The 17,760-nt window shown below is 39.5% G+C and overlaps 1 protein-coding gene across 1 annotated transcript; it reads left to right on the forward strand.

Annotated features, from left to right (window-relative positions):
* Positions 1-2,111: 2,111 nt before the first annotated feature.
* Positions 2,112-16,719, forward strand: CD86 (CD86 molecule). Its single transcript, XM_077790803.1, has 6 exons — positions 2,112-2,225; positions 7,555-7,604; positions 8,895-9,239; positions 13,243-13,554; positions 15,597-15,737; positions 16,511-16,719. Exons 2-6 carry the CDS (start codon positions 7,559-7,561, stop codon positions 16,528-16,530), a joined length of 864 nt encoding a protein of 287 aa, XP_077646929.1. The 5' UTR covers positions 2,112-2,225; positions 7,555-7,558; the 3' UTR covers positions 16,531-16,719.
* The last annotated feature ends 1,041 nt before the right edge of the window (positions 16,720-17,760 follow it).

Here is a 17,760-nt window from a genome sequence, read left to right on the forward strand (position 1 = left end):
ATAGATATGGCCTTAAATTTCTTCCATTTCCTACAAATATTATGGAATCAATACTGATATTGCTGATTTTGCATAACAATCCATTCAGATGTGTTTTTACTGTGTCATCAGTTCTTAAATTAACTTGGTGACTTTCAGCAGTGGAGTATTGAGGAAGGACAGGCTGCTTTTTTAAATATCATTGTAGTAACTTCAGTCTTTGCCAAAAAGCTGTATTTTATATTCAAAGACTCATCTAAGCAAAGAAAAGTGAATGGTATTTGCCAGCCATAAGAACTTCTTCAAAAAGGGTTATTTCCTTCAGGCAAGATCGGAGCAAAGGTTTTCGTGAAGGCTGGGGTTACACAGCAGCTCAGGGACAGTGAATAACACTGGCACTTTTTTTGTGCTTGAAAGGGGAATTTCAACTTAAAAAGAGGAAGCTTCTTTTGCACAGAGAGTACTTGCTATAAGTAGAACAAAAGTATTCTGATAGGAAAGGGTGGATTTTCTGTGATCTGGGCTTTCTGCACATAGTGGAAGACAGGCACTGAGGGCAGAGGAAAGGATGAACATTTCTGTTATCAAGCATGATCCACAGTGGAGTATTTTGCTGCCTCTGAGATAGAAACACTGGAGAAAGAAATAAGACATTCTCCAGTATTGTAGTAATCCTCTTGATTGAGTGCTTTAGCCTTTCTTCTTTATCTAATAATGATTTGGACAGTTACAGACACAAGCATTTGTAATGCTCCTATAAACAAGTAAGAGCACACCTTCATAAAAACATAATTGCTACTAGTGAAGTGACTCCACAGCTGCTCTCTTTTTCATTTGAGCCACAGCTGCTGTCATAGCAGCTTCGCACACATCCCTTACTTCCTGGAGCAAGCTGCTGTAGCAGAATGAGCCAGAGCCCATCCTATGGTGGCATCAGCACAATCATTTCCTGAATTCCTGGAACAAGATGTTTATAATCAGGACCTGGCTGAAAGGCCCAAAGTGGATCTCCAGGGTGTTGTCTGATCACACACATTATAAGGAGGCTGATCCTAATTTACACCAGTGAGTACGAGAATCAGGTCCTTTCTTCACAGCTCGGTTCTGATGGTTGAAAGAAGAAACCAAAACTGAAAGGCAGAATCTTTTCCTTTACCTTGTAAAGTTAATGTGCCATAAGAAGCACTGTGAGAAAATCAGTATGTGTCCCCAGAGTGATTTCTGCACTAGAACAGAAGCTTGGCTCATTTAACTGAGCTACTGAATATCACATCTTAATTTAATAATTGAGATTAATTTATTGCAAGAAAAGTAGCACTTGATCAGCACTCCTTCTGTTTGGAAAGCACTATGAGGTTTGTGTCACATGCCCAGCTGATTTTGAAAGACTCCCACTGAAAATGAAGAATGTAGCACCTGAGGACTAAGCATAGAGTATATTGCATGGCAGCTAATCCTCATTAGCTGGGTTTGTATAGTTAGGAATCAAATACAGATTCATCTTGCTGTATACAGCACACACCTTGACACCAGAGGTGCCTTGCAAGCTGCTATTTGAAGTTATGCTTGTATGTGTATGTGTAGTCATGATGCCATTTCTAGGCAGTGTCCTGTGCAGAAATGGGGGGCTTGGAAAAGAGACAGCCTGGGAATGGGCATTTACATTCTCTTTTCTGTACAATGACTGTTGAAGAGACTCCAGCAACTGACTGGCCTGTGAATCAGCTGTCACCTCTAAATAGTCACCTGTGTGGGAATAGGGGTGTGCTCCCTCTCTGTTTCACTGCAAAGTCACACAGGCTGCTGTGATTTGCCGAGATGTGAACCCAGCAGACAAGTTTGCTTTACAAGACTTGATACAAGTGTGAGAGCTCAGAAAAGAGCACAGCCATCACCTATCATACCTGTGATGCAGAAGTGGTTCAATAAACTTGCCAACTCTGCGGCCAGGTCTCTCTTAAAGTGAGGAAAAATATGTACATCTGACCTTTCCTTTAGGTGGAACTCAAACACCACAGCTAATCCAAATGAGTGTCTAATTCTGGTTTGATGACGTTCTTCCCTTCCGAATTTCCCCCTCAGTTTCACTTGCAGGGAGAACACAGTTGTGTCCTGTAATTTGTGCAGTGGCACTCTGTGTCATTAGGCAGCCGCTGTGCCCTCTTTCAGAGATACCTGCCCCAAGTCGTGGATGAAGGATTCTGCTTGCAGAGGCACTGGAATGCTCCATGATCTCTGGACCAAAGGTATTATTTATATAATTGGTGTTTTTTATTGTTGTTAAAAGAAGAGTTTCTAGATGTTAGAGCAGAGTGATCCCAGAATCATAGTAAAAGTCATGGTTCTCCTGAAGGTATTAGGTAGAGTATAGGATATTGATGAATGGGAAGGGATACAAAATGCATTCAGAAATCAAACATTAGAAAGACAGAATGTTGGATTTTCTTCATGTAATAAAAAATAATTAAACAACAAGCCCATAAATTTTAAATGTAATTTTGAATGAAAGATAGTTATAAAAGAATGAGCAATAGAAAAAGTTTTGCAATTGATTAAAACAGTGGCACTTTCCTGACTGGGAAAGCACATTGGAAACACAAGTTGCCTGAGTAATGTATGTTTTTAAAACGTGCCCCTTGTTGGATAGTTATATGGTCATATGGCTTAGTATGTTGGTGGTGGGGATCATAGAATCCTCTGAACTTGCCATGTTAAGGCAATTTTCTTAAAGTGTAATTTCCTTTGATAAGATTTGTAGAAATAAACCTGTATTTACAACATGGGGAAGGCTGGTAAATGCATTTGTAGGATAATTTAATTTATAAGCCCATGGAATAGTTTCCAAGTCAGCAGTGGAAAGTCTTTGTCACAGATGTCCTGCTCCAGGAGGCTCACAGCACTGCTCATGGAGCTTCTCAGTGTTGCATAGGGTGGAAACTTTTAGAAAAATTCCCCATGCTAGAAAAATAAAAAGAGTAATTTACTAGTTCAGTGTTTAGTTTTGTTTTGAGTTCAACATGGGGCAGGAGAGTCTTCCCATAGAATATGTGTACCTGTTTTAAGAAAAGAAGATATCTACCTGTGGGAATATGCAAGAAAGGAACATTTTGGAAGAGACTTAAGGGTAATGAAGGAATTTAGAAATCAAAGAGCACAGATGTGACAGTGTCTTTCAAAATATAATGACTACATCCAAACCTGCAAACAGCAAAAAAAAGAGCAAATGAAAATGCAGGCAAGCATACTCTCGGGGTTCTGTGGTCAAGATGACTCCGAGATCGTAAAAAGTCTTTTTCTCCCAGCCCCGCAGCCAAAGAAGAAGTCCACATGCATTGGTTTTGCTTCTCAAGGTTGTTTATTTTCTCTTATCTAGAACATTCTTTCTCTGACTTCCTAAACTCTGTCTAGCAAGTCAGATTGTCACATTCTGCCTGCCCTCTTAGGGCAGTATTTACATTTTATACTATGAACTATGTGTACTTTATTTGCAATTAATTCCCAATACCTATCACCTACGTTAGACAGTGTGTCTCTACTCTAAACCAATAAAAATTGTCACCATCACAGTGAAAGATGGAGGACAAGAAGAAGGAGAAGAAGGTCAGGACATGCCCAAATCCCTCCATCTTGTCCCCTTGAACCCCTTATTTGAAAACCCTAAAATTTTACTTTTTCACCCTGTGTTAATTCAACTACTACACTACTCAAGCCCTTGTGGCTTGTAATTCTTCATACAAAGTTGGCAGCTTTTTCCACAGGCTAAAATTGAAGCCACAAGTGTTTTTGTCTTCATGCCAAGGTCTCCAAGCTCTCTGCCAGGGTTTCAAGACAGCCAGGGCAGCCAGAGGGATGTCCTGGGTTCCCACAGCATACCTGATACAAAGCTCTTGCTTACTCAAAAACCTTCATGCTTCACTGTGTCTATTGGGTTTTACATGCTGGTTTCACACACTGGACTGGGAGGAACAGGAGACAGAAAGCCAATCTCAATAAGTCGCACTGGGCTTTCTGGCAATTGCCCTCAAAAATAAAGGAATGAAGTTTCCTCTTTTTCCCAAACACTGGTGTTAGTTTTTGCCATCCAGAGGGACCTTGACATACTTGAGAGGCAGATCAATGCAAACATCAAGGTGTTTAATGATGCAAAGTGCAAGGGCCTACACCTGTGTTGTGGCAATCCCAGGGACACCAACAGGTTGGTGAAGTGATTGAGAGCAGCCCTGTGGAGAAGGATTTGGGTGTGATGGTTGATGAAAAACTCAACATGAGCAGGAAGTGTGCACTCATAGCCCAGAAAGCCAAGCATACCCTGGGCTGTATCTAAAGCAGCATGGCCAGCAGACTGAGGGAGGTGACTCTCCCCCACTACTCTCCTCTCCTTTCATGAAACCCCACCTGGAGTGATGCATAGAGTTCTGGTGCCCCCACACAGGAAGGACATGGAACTCTTGGAGCAAGTCTGGAGAAGGCCACAAGGTTGATAAGAGGACAGGAGTCACTCCCATAGCAACCTTCCAGTATATGAAGGGGGCTGCAGGGAAGGGAGAGGGATTCTTCATCAGGAACTGTAGTGATAGGAAAGGGAGGAATGGGTGCAACTTGCAAGAGGGGACATTTAGGCTGGATATTAGGAAGAAATTCTTTACTGTGAGGGTGGTGACGCACTGGAAGTAGTTGCCCAGAGAAGTTGTGGATATCTCAACCCCTGACCCTCTTCAAAACCAGGTTGGATGGGCTTGGAACAGCCTAGTCCAGTGGGATATGTCCCTCCCTATGGCAGGGGGAATTGGGACTAGGTGATCTCTAAGGTTTCTTCCAACTCTTAACATTCTATGATTTTATGGTTCTTGACAGGAATCCCCCTGTACTGAGCCAGGCTGCCTCATGAGTTTTCTCAGACTGGTTTGGACCAAACCAAAGCCCTCATGAATCAGGCTTGTAAAGTGCATGTGCTCATATGGTTTCTTCTCCTTTCAGTGATTGCACTGCAGAAGTAGTAAATAAAAGGTTGAGTGTGACTCTTGACTGCATACTGACATAATTTCAATTAATATGCTTCTCCATTTTCATCTCTGACACGTTATTTGTAATTGTGAGTCATGGAGACACCTCCAGGAATGGCTGAAAATGTTCCAAAGGGAAAGTAAGACACACCATATATGATAGTTTTATTTAGAAAAGGAAAATATTTACCTCCCCATGGACTGACCTCACATTATTCAAGATGTCAGAAGTAATTTTACAGCCCTCAGTCTCCAAGCCACTCCCATCTCATCAGTTATCACTGTCACCATGAAAAACTTCCACAGATGGATTCACTCAGCCTGTGAACAGCAGAACTGCACATCCACACACAGACCCACAATGTCTATCTTTCATTTCTTACCTGCCCCCCTTTGACTGCTGGTCAGTTCTGAAACACAAGACTTTCAATAGCCTGCACATAAAAGAGAGAATTGAGCACAGAATTTGTATATAATGTGGCAAAGGAAAGGCGTAGGTAGCCCACAGTGATACTGTGTAATTCCCCTTCCTCCCTTCAGTCTTCTGGACAATAGCTCCAAGGATTTGCATTTGTTGGTTAAAGGCATTTTATAAAAAAAGGGGAAGAAAAGCTCCTTGCAGCACTGAAGTTGTAGTGGCCCAATTAATGATTCAGCAATTCTCTATAAGCAACTCCTATGAGAGAAGCATCAATTCCCCTCTGCAGGGAAGGTGAGTGTACATCCCTCTGCATCATGAGATCCTTCTTCATGACAGCACCCCCAGCAATGTGACTTCTGGAAGATGGCAGGCAGGAAAACATGTAGGAACTTTGACGACTTCTGTGCTCACAACTCCAAATCCAAACCATAAAGAAAGGCATGCAGTGCTAATTGGTATTTTTGCCTGGGTTTTTTCTCTCTTACTCTCATTTTCAGTTCTTGTTTTGCTCTTTGCTTCTGTGAGACAGTCATTGCAAAACATGCAGAACACTCTCTCCACTTATATCAGTAGTTGCTGAATTGCTTTAATTTCTCCTCTTACACACCTGCACTAAATCCAAAAAAAATAGCGCTATCCTTTATTTTTCACTTGACTGAAAGCCAGAATTCTTATTTATAGGATGGAAATATAACTGCTGCAAAGTAGTTTCTGTCATTTTCAATGGCTTGGCACAGGCATTTTAACTTAGGCAATCAGTTCTCTGGTTTAGTTCAGTGGGACCCAGCCTGGGAGGGGAAAACCCCTGGATAAACGTTTACCATGCAGTTGGGGTGGCTGGAGCAGAAGAAGAATTACCTCTGTCTATGATAATGGATTCTGCATGAGTCTTCCCTCCCCTCCTGCCTCTTCTGCTATGACATGTGGATCAAAAGAAAGTTATCTATATTCTCCAAGCCATGTGGACTTCTTTCTCCCCTTTCCTAAGAAAAGGTAGGATGAATTTGGAAAAAATACCATTGTCAGTCCTGTACATTACAGTAAACTCACAAAACATGTCAGTGGACTGAGTGGAATTCTGTATTAAAGAGAAGAAGACACCAGAGACCTGGAGTAAAGACCCAAGTGTACCAGCCTAAAATAAAACAAAACAAAAAGTGGGAAACCATCCATTGGGAAAGTATATTACTAGTGAGGACAGCAGACAGAGATCTCACAGGTTTTAGGTAGTATGAGAGCTGGAGTTTACATCTGCTCCTGCAAAAGTGGTTTCTTCGGAGCTGTTTGAAGGAGGAGAGCGAAGGACTTTGGCAAGGTGGTATGGAGGCTTCTCCCAAATATATGGAAAAGGCACACATAAATCACAAAGGTGCTGCTAAAATGCAAAATAGCAAACACAGACTGGATGCAGGTACTGCTCTCAGACTGCATGGAAATGAGATTTGGCTGTTTACCAGGACTATGGGCCCTTACTCCACAGGAACCCAAGTAGCTAGAGAGGTGTTTTGCTTCGGAGACAAGACATAGGGGTTTTTTTCTTGTTTTCTGAAGAGAAACTAATGTTTTCTTTACAATGAACTGTGTGCTGTTTAGCATCAGCTCTTTGTATCATATATCATATGATTTCTCTATGTTGTCCTTTGCTGCTGCTAAGGAGAGGTTCCTGTCACAAAAATGAAGATCACACACTTCATCACTTCTGGTAGCTGACATCACTAAAACATTTCCCCCACCTCTTCCTTTTTCATCACACTCTCCTCCCCCTCTACTTTCAATTCCCCATCTTCTTCCCCACACTGTCAGGCCAAGCATGCTTCCCATTCCTCTTTCCTCCATTCCAGGCATTTTGAGTATTTGTCCTGCCCTTTGGACCTCAGGGACTCTGTGTTCCTCCCATGGCATACACAGTCTGCAGTAATCTTGCACCACATCACTTTCTCTGTAAACCAGAGATCTGCCATAGCATGCTAGTTGTGGTTGCTAAAGGCTGTGAAACACATAGAATCCCTTGCACCAGTCTATAGAAAAAGGTGAGATTAACTTTCTCAATACTCTCTCTTGCTAAAATGTCTTATTTTACCACTTCTTTGGGAGTACTGGAGTGTTTTAAACTTCTAACATATTTCTTTGTTTCTTTCCTTCTTCTTACAGTATCATGGAGGTCTGCATATTCTTCCTTTGTGCTATGATATTTCTCCCAGGTAAAAGGCACATTTTTAATTGTTGAAACTGTTTTGATTGTTTGTGTCCTGCTATGTGATACTTTCTCCTCCACTAAAAAGCTCATTCCTTAGTAGTATTAATCACTTCCATTGTACAGTCAAGGTCATGTAGCCTATGTGACATGTATTTAAATAGTGTTCAGGGACTCTATAAAACATATATAGTAAGTACTTTCTCTCTTCAACTTTATATCTTTACATTACACTTATTTTATGATGCTCTTAAATTCTCAATTTAAATCTGTCTTTAAAATGTGTGTGTATCCCCTGTGTGGATTATAGAGAAGAGCAGTACTAAACTGAAAACTGGCAGTCTGATATGGGTCAACTGGAGTTTGAGACAGCCACAGAGATCATTTTGAAGTCTGGTTCTCTGGAAGAACAGTCAAAACTTTGCACCAGGAGAGACTGTAAATCTTATCACACTTTTGAACACAGCAGAGATGTTTGTATCTTCTGGGACAGAGGGCTGCATTTCTTCTTCCAAGAAAACTCAGTCCCCCCTGGCCACCATTCATAATAATGGACACACAGACACAGTGGAAAGCAGTAGAAAAATCATCCCTTGTGTAGTGCAGTTCATCCTTTCTTTGCATGAAGGCATAATTGTGTTTATTGACCATTCCTGTTAACAAGATCAGCAACAGAACAGTTAAATCTGACATTTACTCTGTCATTAAATTCTAAATTAATTAGAGAACAGTTAAATCTGACATTTAATTTGTCATTAAACTTTAGATTAATTCTTCATTGAGACTGAAAGTGTTCACCTGTTTCTGACCTTCTGGTCATGCATTCCCCATGACATTCATATTTACCACACAGTGTGTATTTCACAGTTTCTTCAAAAATTTAATGCATTCTTATTTTCTTAGGAGAATTAACTCAACTTTTTAAACAGAAATTGTGCAACTATATTCTTTGTGGCAGAATCTCATTACACTCAGGATGCTGCAAGCAAGACTTTTTCGATCTTTGGCCTGCAGATAAGTCTTCTAAAATACAGATGCTCATGATCTCTGTGTGGTAGACCTTTTTTGGAAAGTAAAATATAGGAAGAAAAATAAGAAACAGTTTTATCACCTGAACTCCTCCAGACTAAATGAGTCAGTTTGAACAACTACATGTCCTGTCATGCCTAGTGTGAGAATTAGTGTCTAAATGCTAGTATATTTATTTCCACTGTTGTTAACTGTCGGGTCTCTGAGTGCACCTTGGTATTCTTTTGTAGCTGATGTAAATCTTCATTTTTCTCTCTTTCTGTCTAAGGTGTTGCTGCTGCCAGTGTGCATCCAGTGCAGGCATTTCTCCATCACACTGTATACCTATCCTGCTATTTTCCAAACTCTCAGAAATTTGATGTGAAGGATTTAATAATTTTTTGGCAAAAAGAGAGTAATAAAGTGCTGCATGAAGTATATCATGGCCAAGAAAAACATGACAACCTTAGTCCTGAATATATAAATCGCACCAAGGTGGACATGGGCAAATGGACCTTGCAGTTGTTAAATGCAGGAATTGAGGATGAGGGACTCTATCAGTGTATTATACAAAAAATAGTTGAACAATCAAAAGAGGTCGTACACCAATCTGAGTGCTCACTACGCATCATTGGTAAGTAATCACTTCCAATTGCCAGCTGGTCTGTGGGATTCTCTGTGATTTTGTTCAGTCCAGAAATATGGGTCCTGTCTCCAAGCCCCTGAAATTGTGCCTGTTCTGGAGCCAGAATTTCTAAAGATGGATAATAGATTTGCAAATTTTATGGCTTTTAGGACTCTGGAAAATAGACTTGTTTATTTGCATCTGACAAACTACCTTCTATTAAAAGTAGAAGTAGTTATCCAACCTTACCAACACCAGTGGCAAATTAGAATTGAAACATAGCAAGATATTTGCAAACACACAGCTATTTTATTATCATATAAATCATAGGGAAAATAAAGAAAAAACAGTCCACATGGAGGAGTAGAAATTCATATGTTCAGCTAAAGGATGACAGAAAATACCCCTGAAGAAAATTATATACATGCATTGGTGAGATTCCACCTGATTTTTTTGCATCAGAGAATTTTTGGTAATCAGAGGACAGTAAATCTTTTAACAGGGAAATGGAAATGAGGCACCAATGTTTTCTTCAAATTTTCTAATATTTTTTAAATTCCTAATATATAATTCTAAAGTTTCTCTATTTTAAGCTATTCTGTTAGTAACCTTTATCTGTATGCCTGTGTTCTGTCTTCCACTGTGGTAGTGCTAATCATTAATAAAACAGCTTCTAACTTGCACTGGTGTTTTCAGGCTACAGCATACTGCTTTAAAAGAGAACAGGCCAAGTGTAACAGCAGCCAAAAAGAGGGTACCAGGACAATTTACCCTATTTAGCTTTGTGCTACTACCAAGTGTTCCCTTTATCCACAGACAGAAAATGTAGATTGTTAATTTTGATTCTCCCAGGATCTACTGGAGAAGCATTTTCAGTTTCGGAACTCAGAAACTCATAATGTGCACTCAGTATCAAGGTCCTCGGTTTAAGATGTGTAGCATCAAGTGCTCAATCAATTCAAAGAGTTGAATCAGTTATCAGCTTAGCCAAAATCTGAGCAACATGTTATCGATATCTCACACTTAGGACTAAAAGTCTACTACACCTTTTAAGGTTTAGCTTAGGAAGACAGTTTTAACAATGTGCTGTTGTCTTCCTTCCAAATTACTTTGTTCAATAAATGCCCAAAGGAAGGAGCATAATAAAATCATATTTTAAAAAAACTCAAGCCCTTCAAAATAATTAGATGAAAAATGCAAATATTGAAATGTACCTGTGCTTACATGCTGCTTTTTAATTAGAATCTCATATCATGCATGGAGGGATTTTTGTAGTTTGGCATGTCACACTTAAAATGGGCATAAGAAAAACTGAGGGCTGTACAAGAATGACAGGGCAGTCACACAAAGCTATCTAGATCACTTGATGACAAAGCATTCAGAAATACTGCAGTACCTTCAAATACAATTTAAACATGCTATTTTTATTATTACATTAGTACAATATATAGATAGCATGTGTCAGGGGAGGTTTAGATTAGATAGAAGGAAAAGGTTCTTCACCCAGGGGTGCATGGTCAGGCACTGACAAGTTCCCCAAGGAAGTGGTCACAGCACCAAGCCTGAGAGAGTTCAAGAACAGTTTGGACAATGCTCTCAGGCACATAGTTGTGACTTTTGGGTGTCCTTTGTGGGGCCAAGGGTTGGACTTGATCTTTATGCATCCCTTCTGACTCAAGAAATTCTAGGATTCTATATATATGTTAGAGGTGTTTCATACAGCCATGATGACTTATATAACAACTCAGATAAGGACTCAGATCCTTCTCCAGATAAAAAAGGAAGGCTTCACAGTGGAAAACTTTGGCTCTTAAAAATGCGAGGTAGGGACCAAGCAGCTTAACTGGAAAATCTGCTATTGTGGCATGTCTGCAGTGCTTCCTCTGGAAAGATCAATAGGGGAAGTAGGTGAGACTAGGGAAGCTGTTTCAAAATATGCACTATTAAAAATGTTGAGACTGAAATGATGTCACAAGAGACACGGTCATTTTAAAGGGCATGTTGAAAAACTGAAAAGTGTGGAAAAAGCTCTAGTAGAGTTATCTGAAGGCTGAAAAAAATACAGTCCAACTAGAAACATAAAAACAACAATCTTATAACCTTATAACACAGAATAAGCAGAAGAGTTTTGTTTCCAGAATGTGAGAACCTGAAATACATGTAAAATACTGGATATTTAAAAGAAAAAGAAGTAAAAGCTAGTTAATTAATTCAGTGACAGTCAGTGTCTGGAAGGAAGTAAGGCAGAAGGTCACTTAAGAAAATAGAACAAAAACAAAGTGATTAAGGCATTGAGAAAAATATTAAGGGCTTTATGGACTGCTGTTTCTTGAGGCATTTAATCTAATCCCAAAATTATTTGGAAGACACTATCTTTAAATACAAAAGACTTCCTGAAATGTACTTTTCTGTTAACAAACACAAACCCCATATATGTAGCCCACACCCTGAATGCAGCCAGCATCACTTTTCAGTAAACTGAGGTTCCAGAAGATATAAAAGAGAAGTGCAAGGTATATTCCACTATTTCCACTTCCTTACTGTCAATAAGATTTAAGCCCTTAAATCACTTGGATGTTGTGGCAAGTTTCATAGCCATGGATTACATTCTTGCCATCCCTATAAAATACCAAGGAGAGAATAAATACTCTAGGCCAGAAGTCTGACAGCTGTCAGCTAAGCAAGTCAAACCTTGAGCTTTTCTGAGGGACAACTTAACTAAATTTTGGGGTATAGAAAAGGGGGAGCTTTTTCCATTTTGAATTCATATCCATCAACTCTCTTTGGGGGATTTAAGTGGCTAAGCTAAATCCTATGCATTGTGTACTAGGATAGAGAAAATAAAAGCAACATGTTTCTTCGTTCATCCATATTAGGATTCTCTAGGGCAAGGATTAGATCCTTGTTCCAACACATTGAGTGTGTGTGCAGAAGAGTGAGACCCTCTCAAGACTCACATTTTTCTAAGAACCCTTTGCTCTTCTCCAGTATTTCTCCATATTGTCTTTAGTCCTATTTGCCCTAAAATAATGAACCATTTTTAATTAAATCTTTTGTCTATTTCTCAGGATTGATTTCTGATTTTTGGGAGTTTGTTAGGTTTTTTTTTTTACTTGCTATGTGCCAATATAGTGGCCAGTATTATGTCAACATTCCCTCCTTCTCCTTTTCCATTACAATCTACTGGTTTTACTATGAACCTCTAACCAAATAAATCCTGGTTGAAAATATCTATATTAAGAGAGGATATTAGTTAAAAGTTTATATTTATAATTCATATTTTATGCTTAAATAGTTATTCCCAATCCTGTTTCACTATTTCTTGCATGGGAAACTTGGCTTTTTAAAGAAACAGGTGTGTTTTTCATTTATTGTGATGAGTACTCAATGACACAAAATCAAAAACCCTTATGCTGTAGTCAATTCCAGAATTGACTTAGAAAAGCTAAGGGAAACCTACCACAAAGTGATGATGAATTATATGCTGCAAAATGTTTACTTACAGTACTGACAGACACAGGGATATTTCTACTTAAACAGTGCTGCACTTTGAACTTACCCCATCTGAATTCTCTCAGATTATTTCTTTCTTTACATTTCCCAGTTAGAAGTGTGTGGGTTTCCCCTTGCCTATCAGGAGGCCAAAGGTATGGAATATTGTGGTCCCTTTCCATTTTCTGCTTAAGCTCTTACTTGTAAATAGGTCAGGTTTCATTATTCTGAGGTATTAATTGTCTTTAAGAGGTGGGAGAGACAGAGGTCCATTGTCTGACTGATCAGACTTACATCCTTTAAACACCCTGAGAACAAGAAGCAGGAAGTCTATATACACACAAAAAAAAAATGCCATACAAATCCTCTATTGGAATGCCCATTGTCTTCCTGAAGAAAACTGTTTAGGCTTGTTTCTGCCTGAAAATCTTAAATAACTGGCAGAAAAACTTAAATAACTTTGGATTGTCACAAGCATGGTATAACTGGCTCATGATGCTCTGTCTTTGGTCTATTTCAGCCAACTATAGTCAACCTGAGATAGCAGAACTGCACTCCGGGGAACTAAAGCCCAATGGATACTTGAACCTCTCCTGTTCTTCCAGTGGAGGTTATCCAGAGCCCAAGGAGATGACTTGGCTAATTTCACATGAGAACATAACACACAGCAGTACGGCTCACATGGATGTCTCACAGGATGCTGTGACAAAGCTATACAACGTTACTAGCAAGCTGAATATCCCGGTTCCTACAAAGAGCCGCACTAATATCAGCTGCTTGCTTCACCTTAGGGAGCAACTTGGAAGCCTTGTCTCAGTCCCACTGGTCATAGGTGAGTCTCTGTTTGCCCATTCCAGTTTCTGCAGGGGTAGGAGCAGGCAGTACTGCAGCACAGCTGATCACAGATAGCAGCATGGTCAAGGCATGGAATAAACTCTAAGTAGGAGTTGGTTAAAAGGGTTTTATGTTCTCCATCCTGTTTGACACCAAACTTCCTCTTTTTTCCACGTGGGAAATCTTATTTCAGCAAGGAGAGGGCAGAGAAAAGGAATTGCTACATGATCCAGAACACAGCCCTATTGATCCCTTCCCTGGAAGATGCTACAGTAGCATCAAAGCAACCTAGGAGTCTGGATCAGGCAGCAACTGGTCTCTGAAGGTGACAGCTGTTGGGAGAGGTTGTCACTTCACAGAATCAGAGGACTGGTGAGGTTGGAAGAAGCATCTGGAGATGATCTAGTTCAACCACTCTGCTCAAAGTAGGGTCAATAGGTAGCACAGCACTTTATCCAGTTGAATTTTAAACATCTCCCAGGATAAAGACTCCACAATCTCTCTCAGCAAACTGTCCCAGAGTTTGACTACCTTGATAGTAAAAAAAAGGATCTTTTGCTGGTTTAAAGTGCCTGCACTGCTATTCTTCATCATTCCTTAGAAAGAGGCAGAAGGCTAAACCAAAGAGTTCCATGGACCATATTTGGTTCACAAACTGCAAAATAGACTGTGCTGAGTTTAAGTGTAAAGACCATGAAACTTGGACTATTATTAGAAGCATTCCTGGTGGTTTTCATAACATTTGGCAGAATTAAGTGCACATTCCAAAATGACTATTTGGGGATTTTTCTTCTATGAAATTGTATCTTTTTTCAGACACCTCTTGCAAGAAGAAGCTGGGGACCTGAGTTCCATTATGACTTTACTCCCGGATTATCTCAGGGTTCCACATGGCTGATCCTTTATTTAAACTAAAGCAGTATTTTATTTATCTTCTGGACCAATAAAAGTTCTTTTCACACGTTTTTGTTTATAAGCTATGGCACATGAACATCAAAATAAAGACAATTCCCACTTTGGCCATAGGTTCATTTGGCTTGCACATGTCTCTTTTAGACAATGAGGAAGATGGAGAGCTGTGCTTCCATTAACAGGAACAAGAAGCCAAGAGGGAATGGTAGCATTGCAGGAAAGCCTACCAGGGTAGTATAAACATGCACCTTATTACTGCAGATGTAAAAGAAATTTGGCACTTGTTCTGAAAAAGTTTCACAGTGCAGTTTCCTTAATATAAATTTAGCTAAAGAGTTATCAACACCAGATATGACAAACTGCCTCTGTCTTTGAATTCTAGGACTTTTAAATACCATTAAAATACAATCCAAATGCCTTCTAATGTTTGTTCAGCTCTGTATATTGCTCATTAGTCTTGAAATTGTTATGTTAGTTATAATACTGACTCTTCCTCTTCCCTCTTCAATTCTTCTCTCCTCTCTGGCTTTATGAAAATAGATACCTGACAAACAGTGATGGTGGGTAAGAAACCAGGAACTCCACACAAACATAAGTTTTGTTTGGCAATAACTGAAGCTCTATCAGCTGCTAACCCTGCCAACCAAAACCTCAAAAACACAAAAACCAGAAATAGAGGGAAAGTCCTTTGAAGTCCCTGCTACTTTCACATCCCTTACAGCATTTCATTAGGCTTCGACCATCAGTTCCAATAGACACCATGTAGTAACATGTTCCAGGATCTTCCAACTTGCATGGTAACATGGAGCAGCAGTGGCACAGTAGCTGCCTCATAGGCTGTTGTACCAATTAAGCTGCTGATCTTTCACATGCTACCCAAACCTCAGAAAGAGTGCTTTGCTTTACTGCTGTTGAAGTGACAAGTAAGGCCAGGTAATTTCACTAGTTATTGGAAAGGGAAAAAAAAATAATATGGATAGTGATTTATTGACACTAGTAAAGCAAAAAAAGGATGCCAGAGGCAATGACCTAAACTTCTATTTCATGTAACTTTGGGATAGAGCATTTAAAGTAATTGTCACCAAATTAAATCTTTGCCATGTGTATCTTCTCTGTTGTCTTATTCAGAGATACAAGAGAAAGAAATGGAACAAGCAAAGATAAATTTCTTTGTCCCACTTATAGCTGTGGTTGTACTGATCACTTCTGCACTTCTTCTGGGTTTTGTGATATTAAAGAAGAACAGCAAAATCTTGTCTACCAACCAAAGTAAGTTACTACTTGTCATTCAGCTCCACTGTCCCTCATCTTACAGGCTTTACCTTTGTAATTATCCCTACTTTCAAGGTGCTGACAGAAAATTAGATTTCATGTTGGACTTAATCTAAACATCCTAGGACAATTTAGTTCCTGTAGCAACTTAGTCCATCCTAAGTCAAAGCATCTTTCTCCTGTCTCATCCTGGAATCCACTTCTCCCTCTTTTTTGTGCTCTATGAGACTGCCATGGCACCAGCTTACCACCTTTTCCAAAGTTTCATCCTTCTTTTTTCTGGGTTTGGGGTATATTTGGCTCTTAAAATCATTGAACTATATAAATCTTTCTTGCCTATCACTACTTATAAGAAAGGTGGAGTTGAGGCAGGGATGAGATGAACTTACATGAAGTTCACAGAAGGATCTCTGTCATCACAGAGCTGAACATTGCTCCACCACAAGCTGCCCACACACTGGGCTGGAAGAATCATCTTGTACTGGGAACAGACTTTGATCTTGGCATTTCATTTCTCTATTTTGTTCTGAGACTAATTCTTAGCAGTCCAGGGTTTATTCAGCACTGAATCATGTTGACACCAGAATTTATTTTCCTTGTAGCAAGAGGGAAATGCAATTCTCAGTCAGTCCTGTTTCCCTATACAGCCAAGGGTTCTGAGCCCTACCTTGTTATTTTCTCAAATTCTAAGATAACTGGATATTTACTACCAACTTCTTTACAGCTCCTATTTTTCACTTTTCTGTAAATCACATATTGATCTATTCTAGGTGTCAGTCTAGCAGTCTAGAAGCTATCCAGCTTGAAACTGAAGCCATCAGCCAGGCTGCTGACTGGGAACTATGTCTACACCCAGCAAAGCATGAGGTCCCATGTTTTTAGAGGTTCTGCCAGAACAAGAATCCTCTCCAGAAGCCCTACAAAACAACATGCAACACTTTTGTTTGATGGCTGAAACCTACTGCCCAGTGTTCTCTGCTTTTATTGTTGCTCCAGAATGGTAGTAAATGGTAGTAAATATGATGCTCTGCCTGTCTGCATGACTACCTTTTTGTTGTATCTTTTATTATGCTGTGACAATGTAAAATCCTGAGAGTCAATGGAGAAAGCAGAGCTGCATGGGTCACAGAATGTCTCAGAAATAGAAAGAGTTAAACCACACTCTCTGAATCATAAACATCACTGCAAACACAATCAGAGGTAAGCTATTACCCATAAATCATAGAATCATAGAACCATAGAATAGTAGAATGACATGGGTTGGAAGGGACCTTGAAGGTCATTTAGTTTCAAGCCTCCTGTCTAACCATGAGCCATAAATGCTTTTGGCAGAGCCACTGTGGCTTTGTACCAGTAGCTTCCTTGTAAAGCATCAGGAAGAAGAACTTCAGGGCACATCCGTGCTTTCTGAGAAAGATCATGGAATTCCTATCAAGCATTTGAAGCTAGAAATAATCTAAAGGAAATACTTGCTTTAAACATAATTTGTGATTAGCTTCATTTTTTTTAATATCATCCAAGCTCAATATACTCAGACAGTTAGTACCTTCACACTTTGTTCCCCTGTATTCTGACTGAGAGTTATAAGAGTTGTTCAGATGGATGCAGGGATAGAAAATGATAGCATGAGGTATCATAAGTGTGTATATCTAACCATACAAAATTAGGCTGAGCAGATAATGAAAAAATATTGCATAAGTCATGTTCCTTTTTGATTGACTATGTTTTCCTTTTCTTAATTTTACTTCAGACCTTGATGATAGAGCTATTCATACACTGTGGTATGTTCAGCCATAGGAAGGAGTTTTATCCTTCAGAAAAGATCCTTTGTTGTGCTCAAAATGTGTCAGTTCTCCAATCTTGAATGATCTCTGCACTTTATATTCTTCAACAGCACTGACATCTTTCCGGAGGAAGAATGCAGCAGAACTGAGACAAAATTCTTCTGAGATCTTGATTGTGTTTGTAGGTCTGACACTTTCAGAAAGAGCAGGGACATTAGCATCATATTCTTAAGACA

This window comes from Lonchura striata, chromosome 2 (genome assembly GCF_046129695.1).
Source record: "Lonchura striata isolate bLonStr1 chromosome 2, bLonStr1.mat, whole genome shotgun sequence".
NCBI classification, from domain to species: Eukaryota; Metazoa; Chordata; class Aves; order Passeriformes; family Estrildidae; genus Lonchura; species Lonchura striata.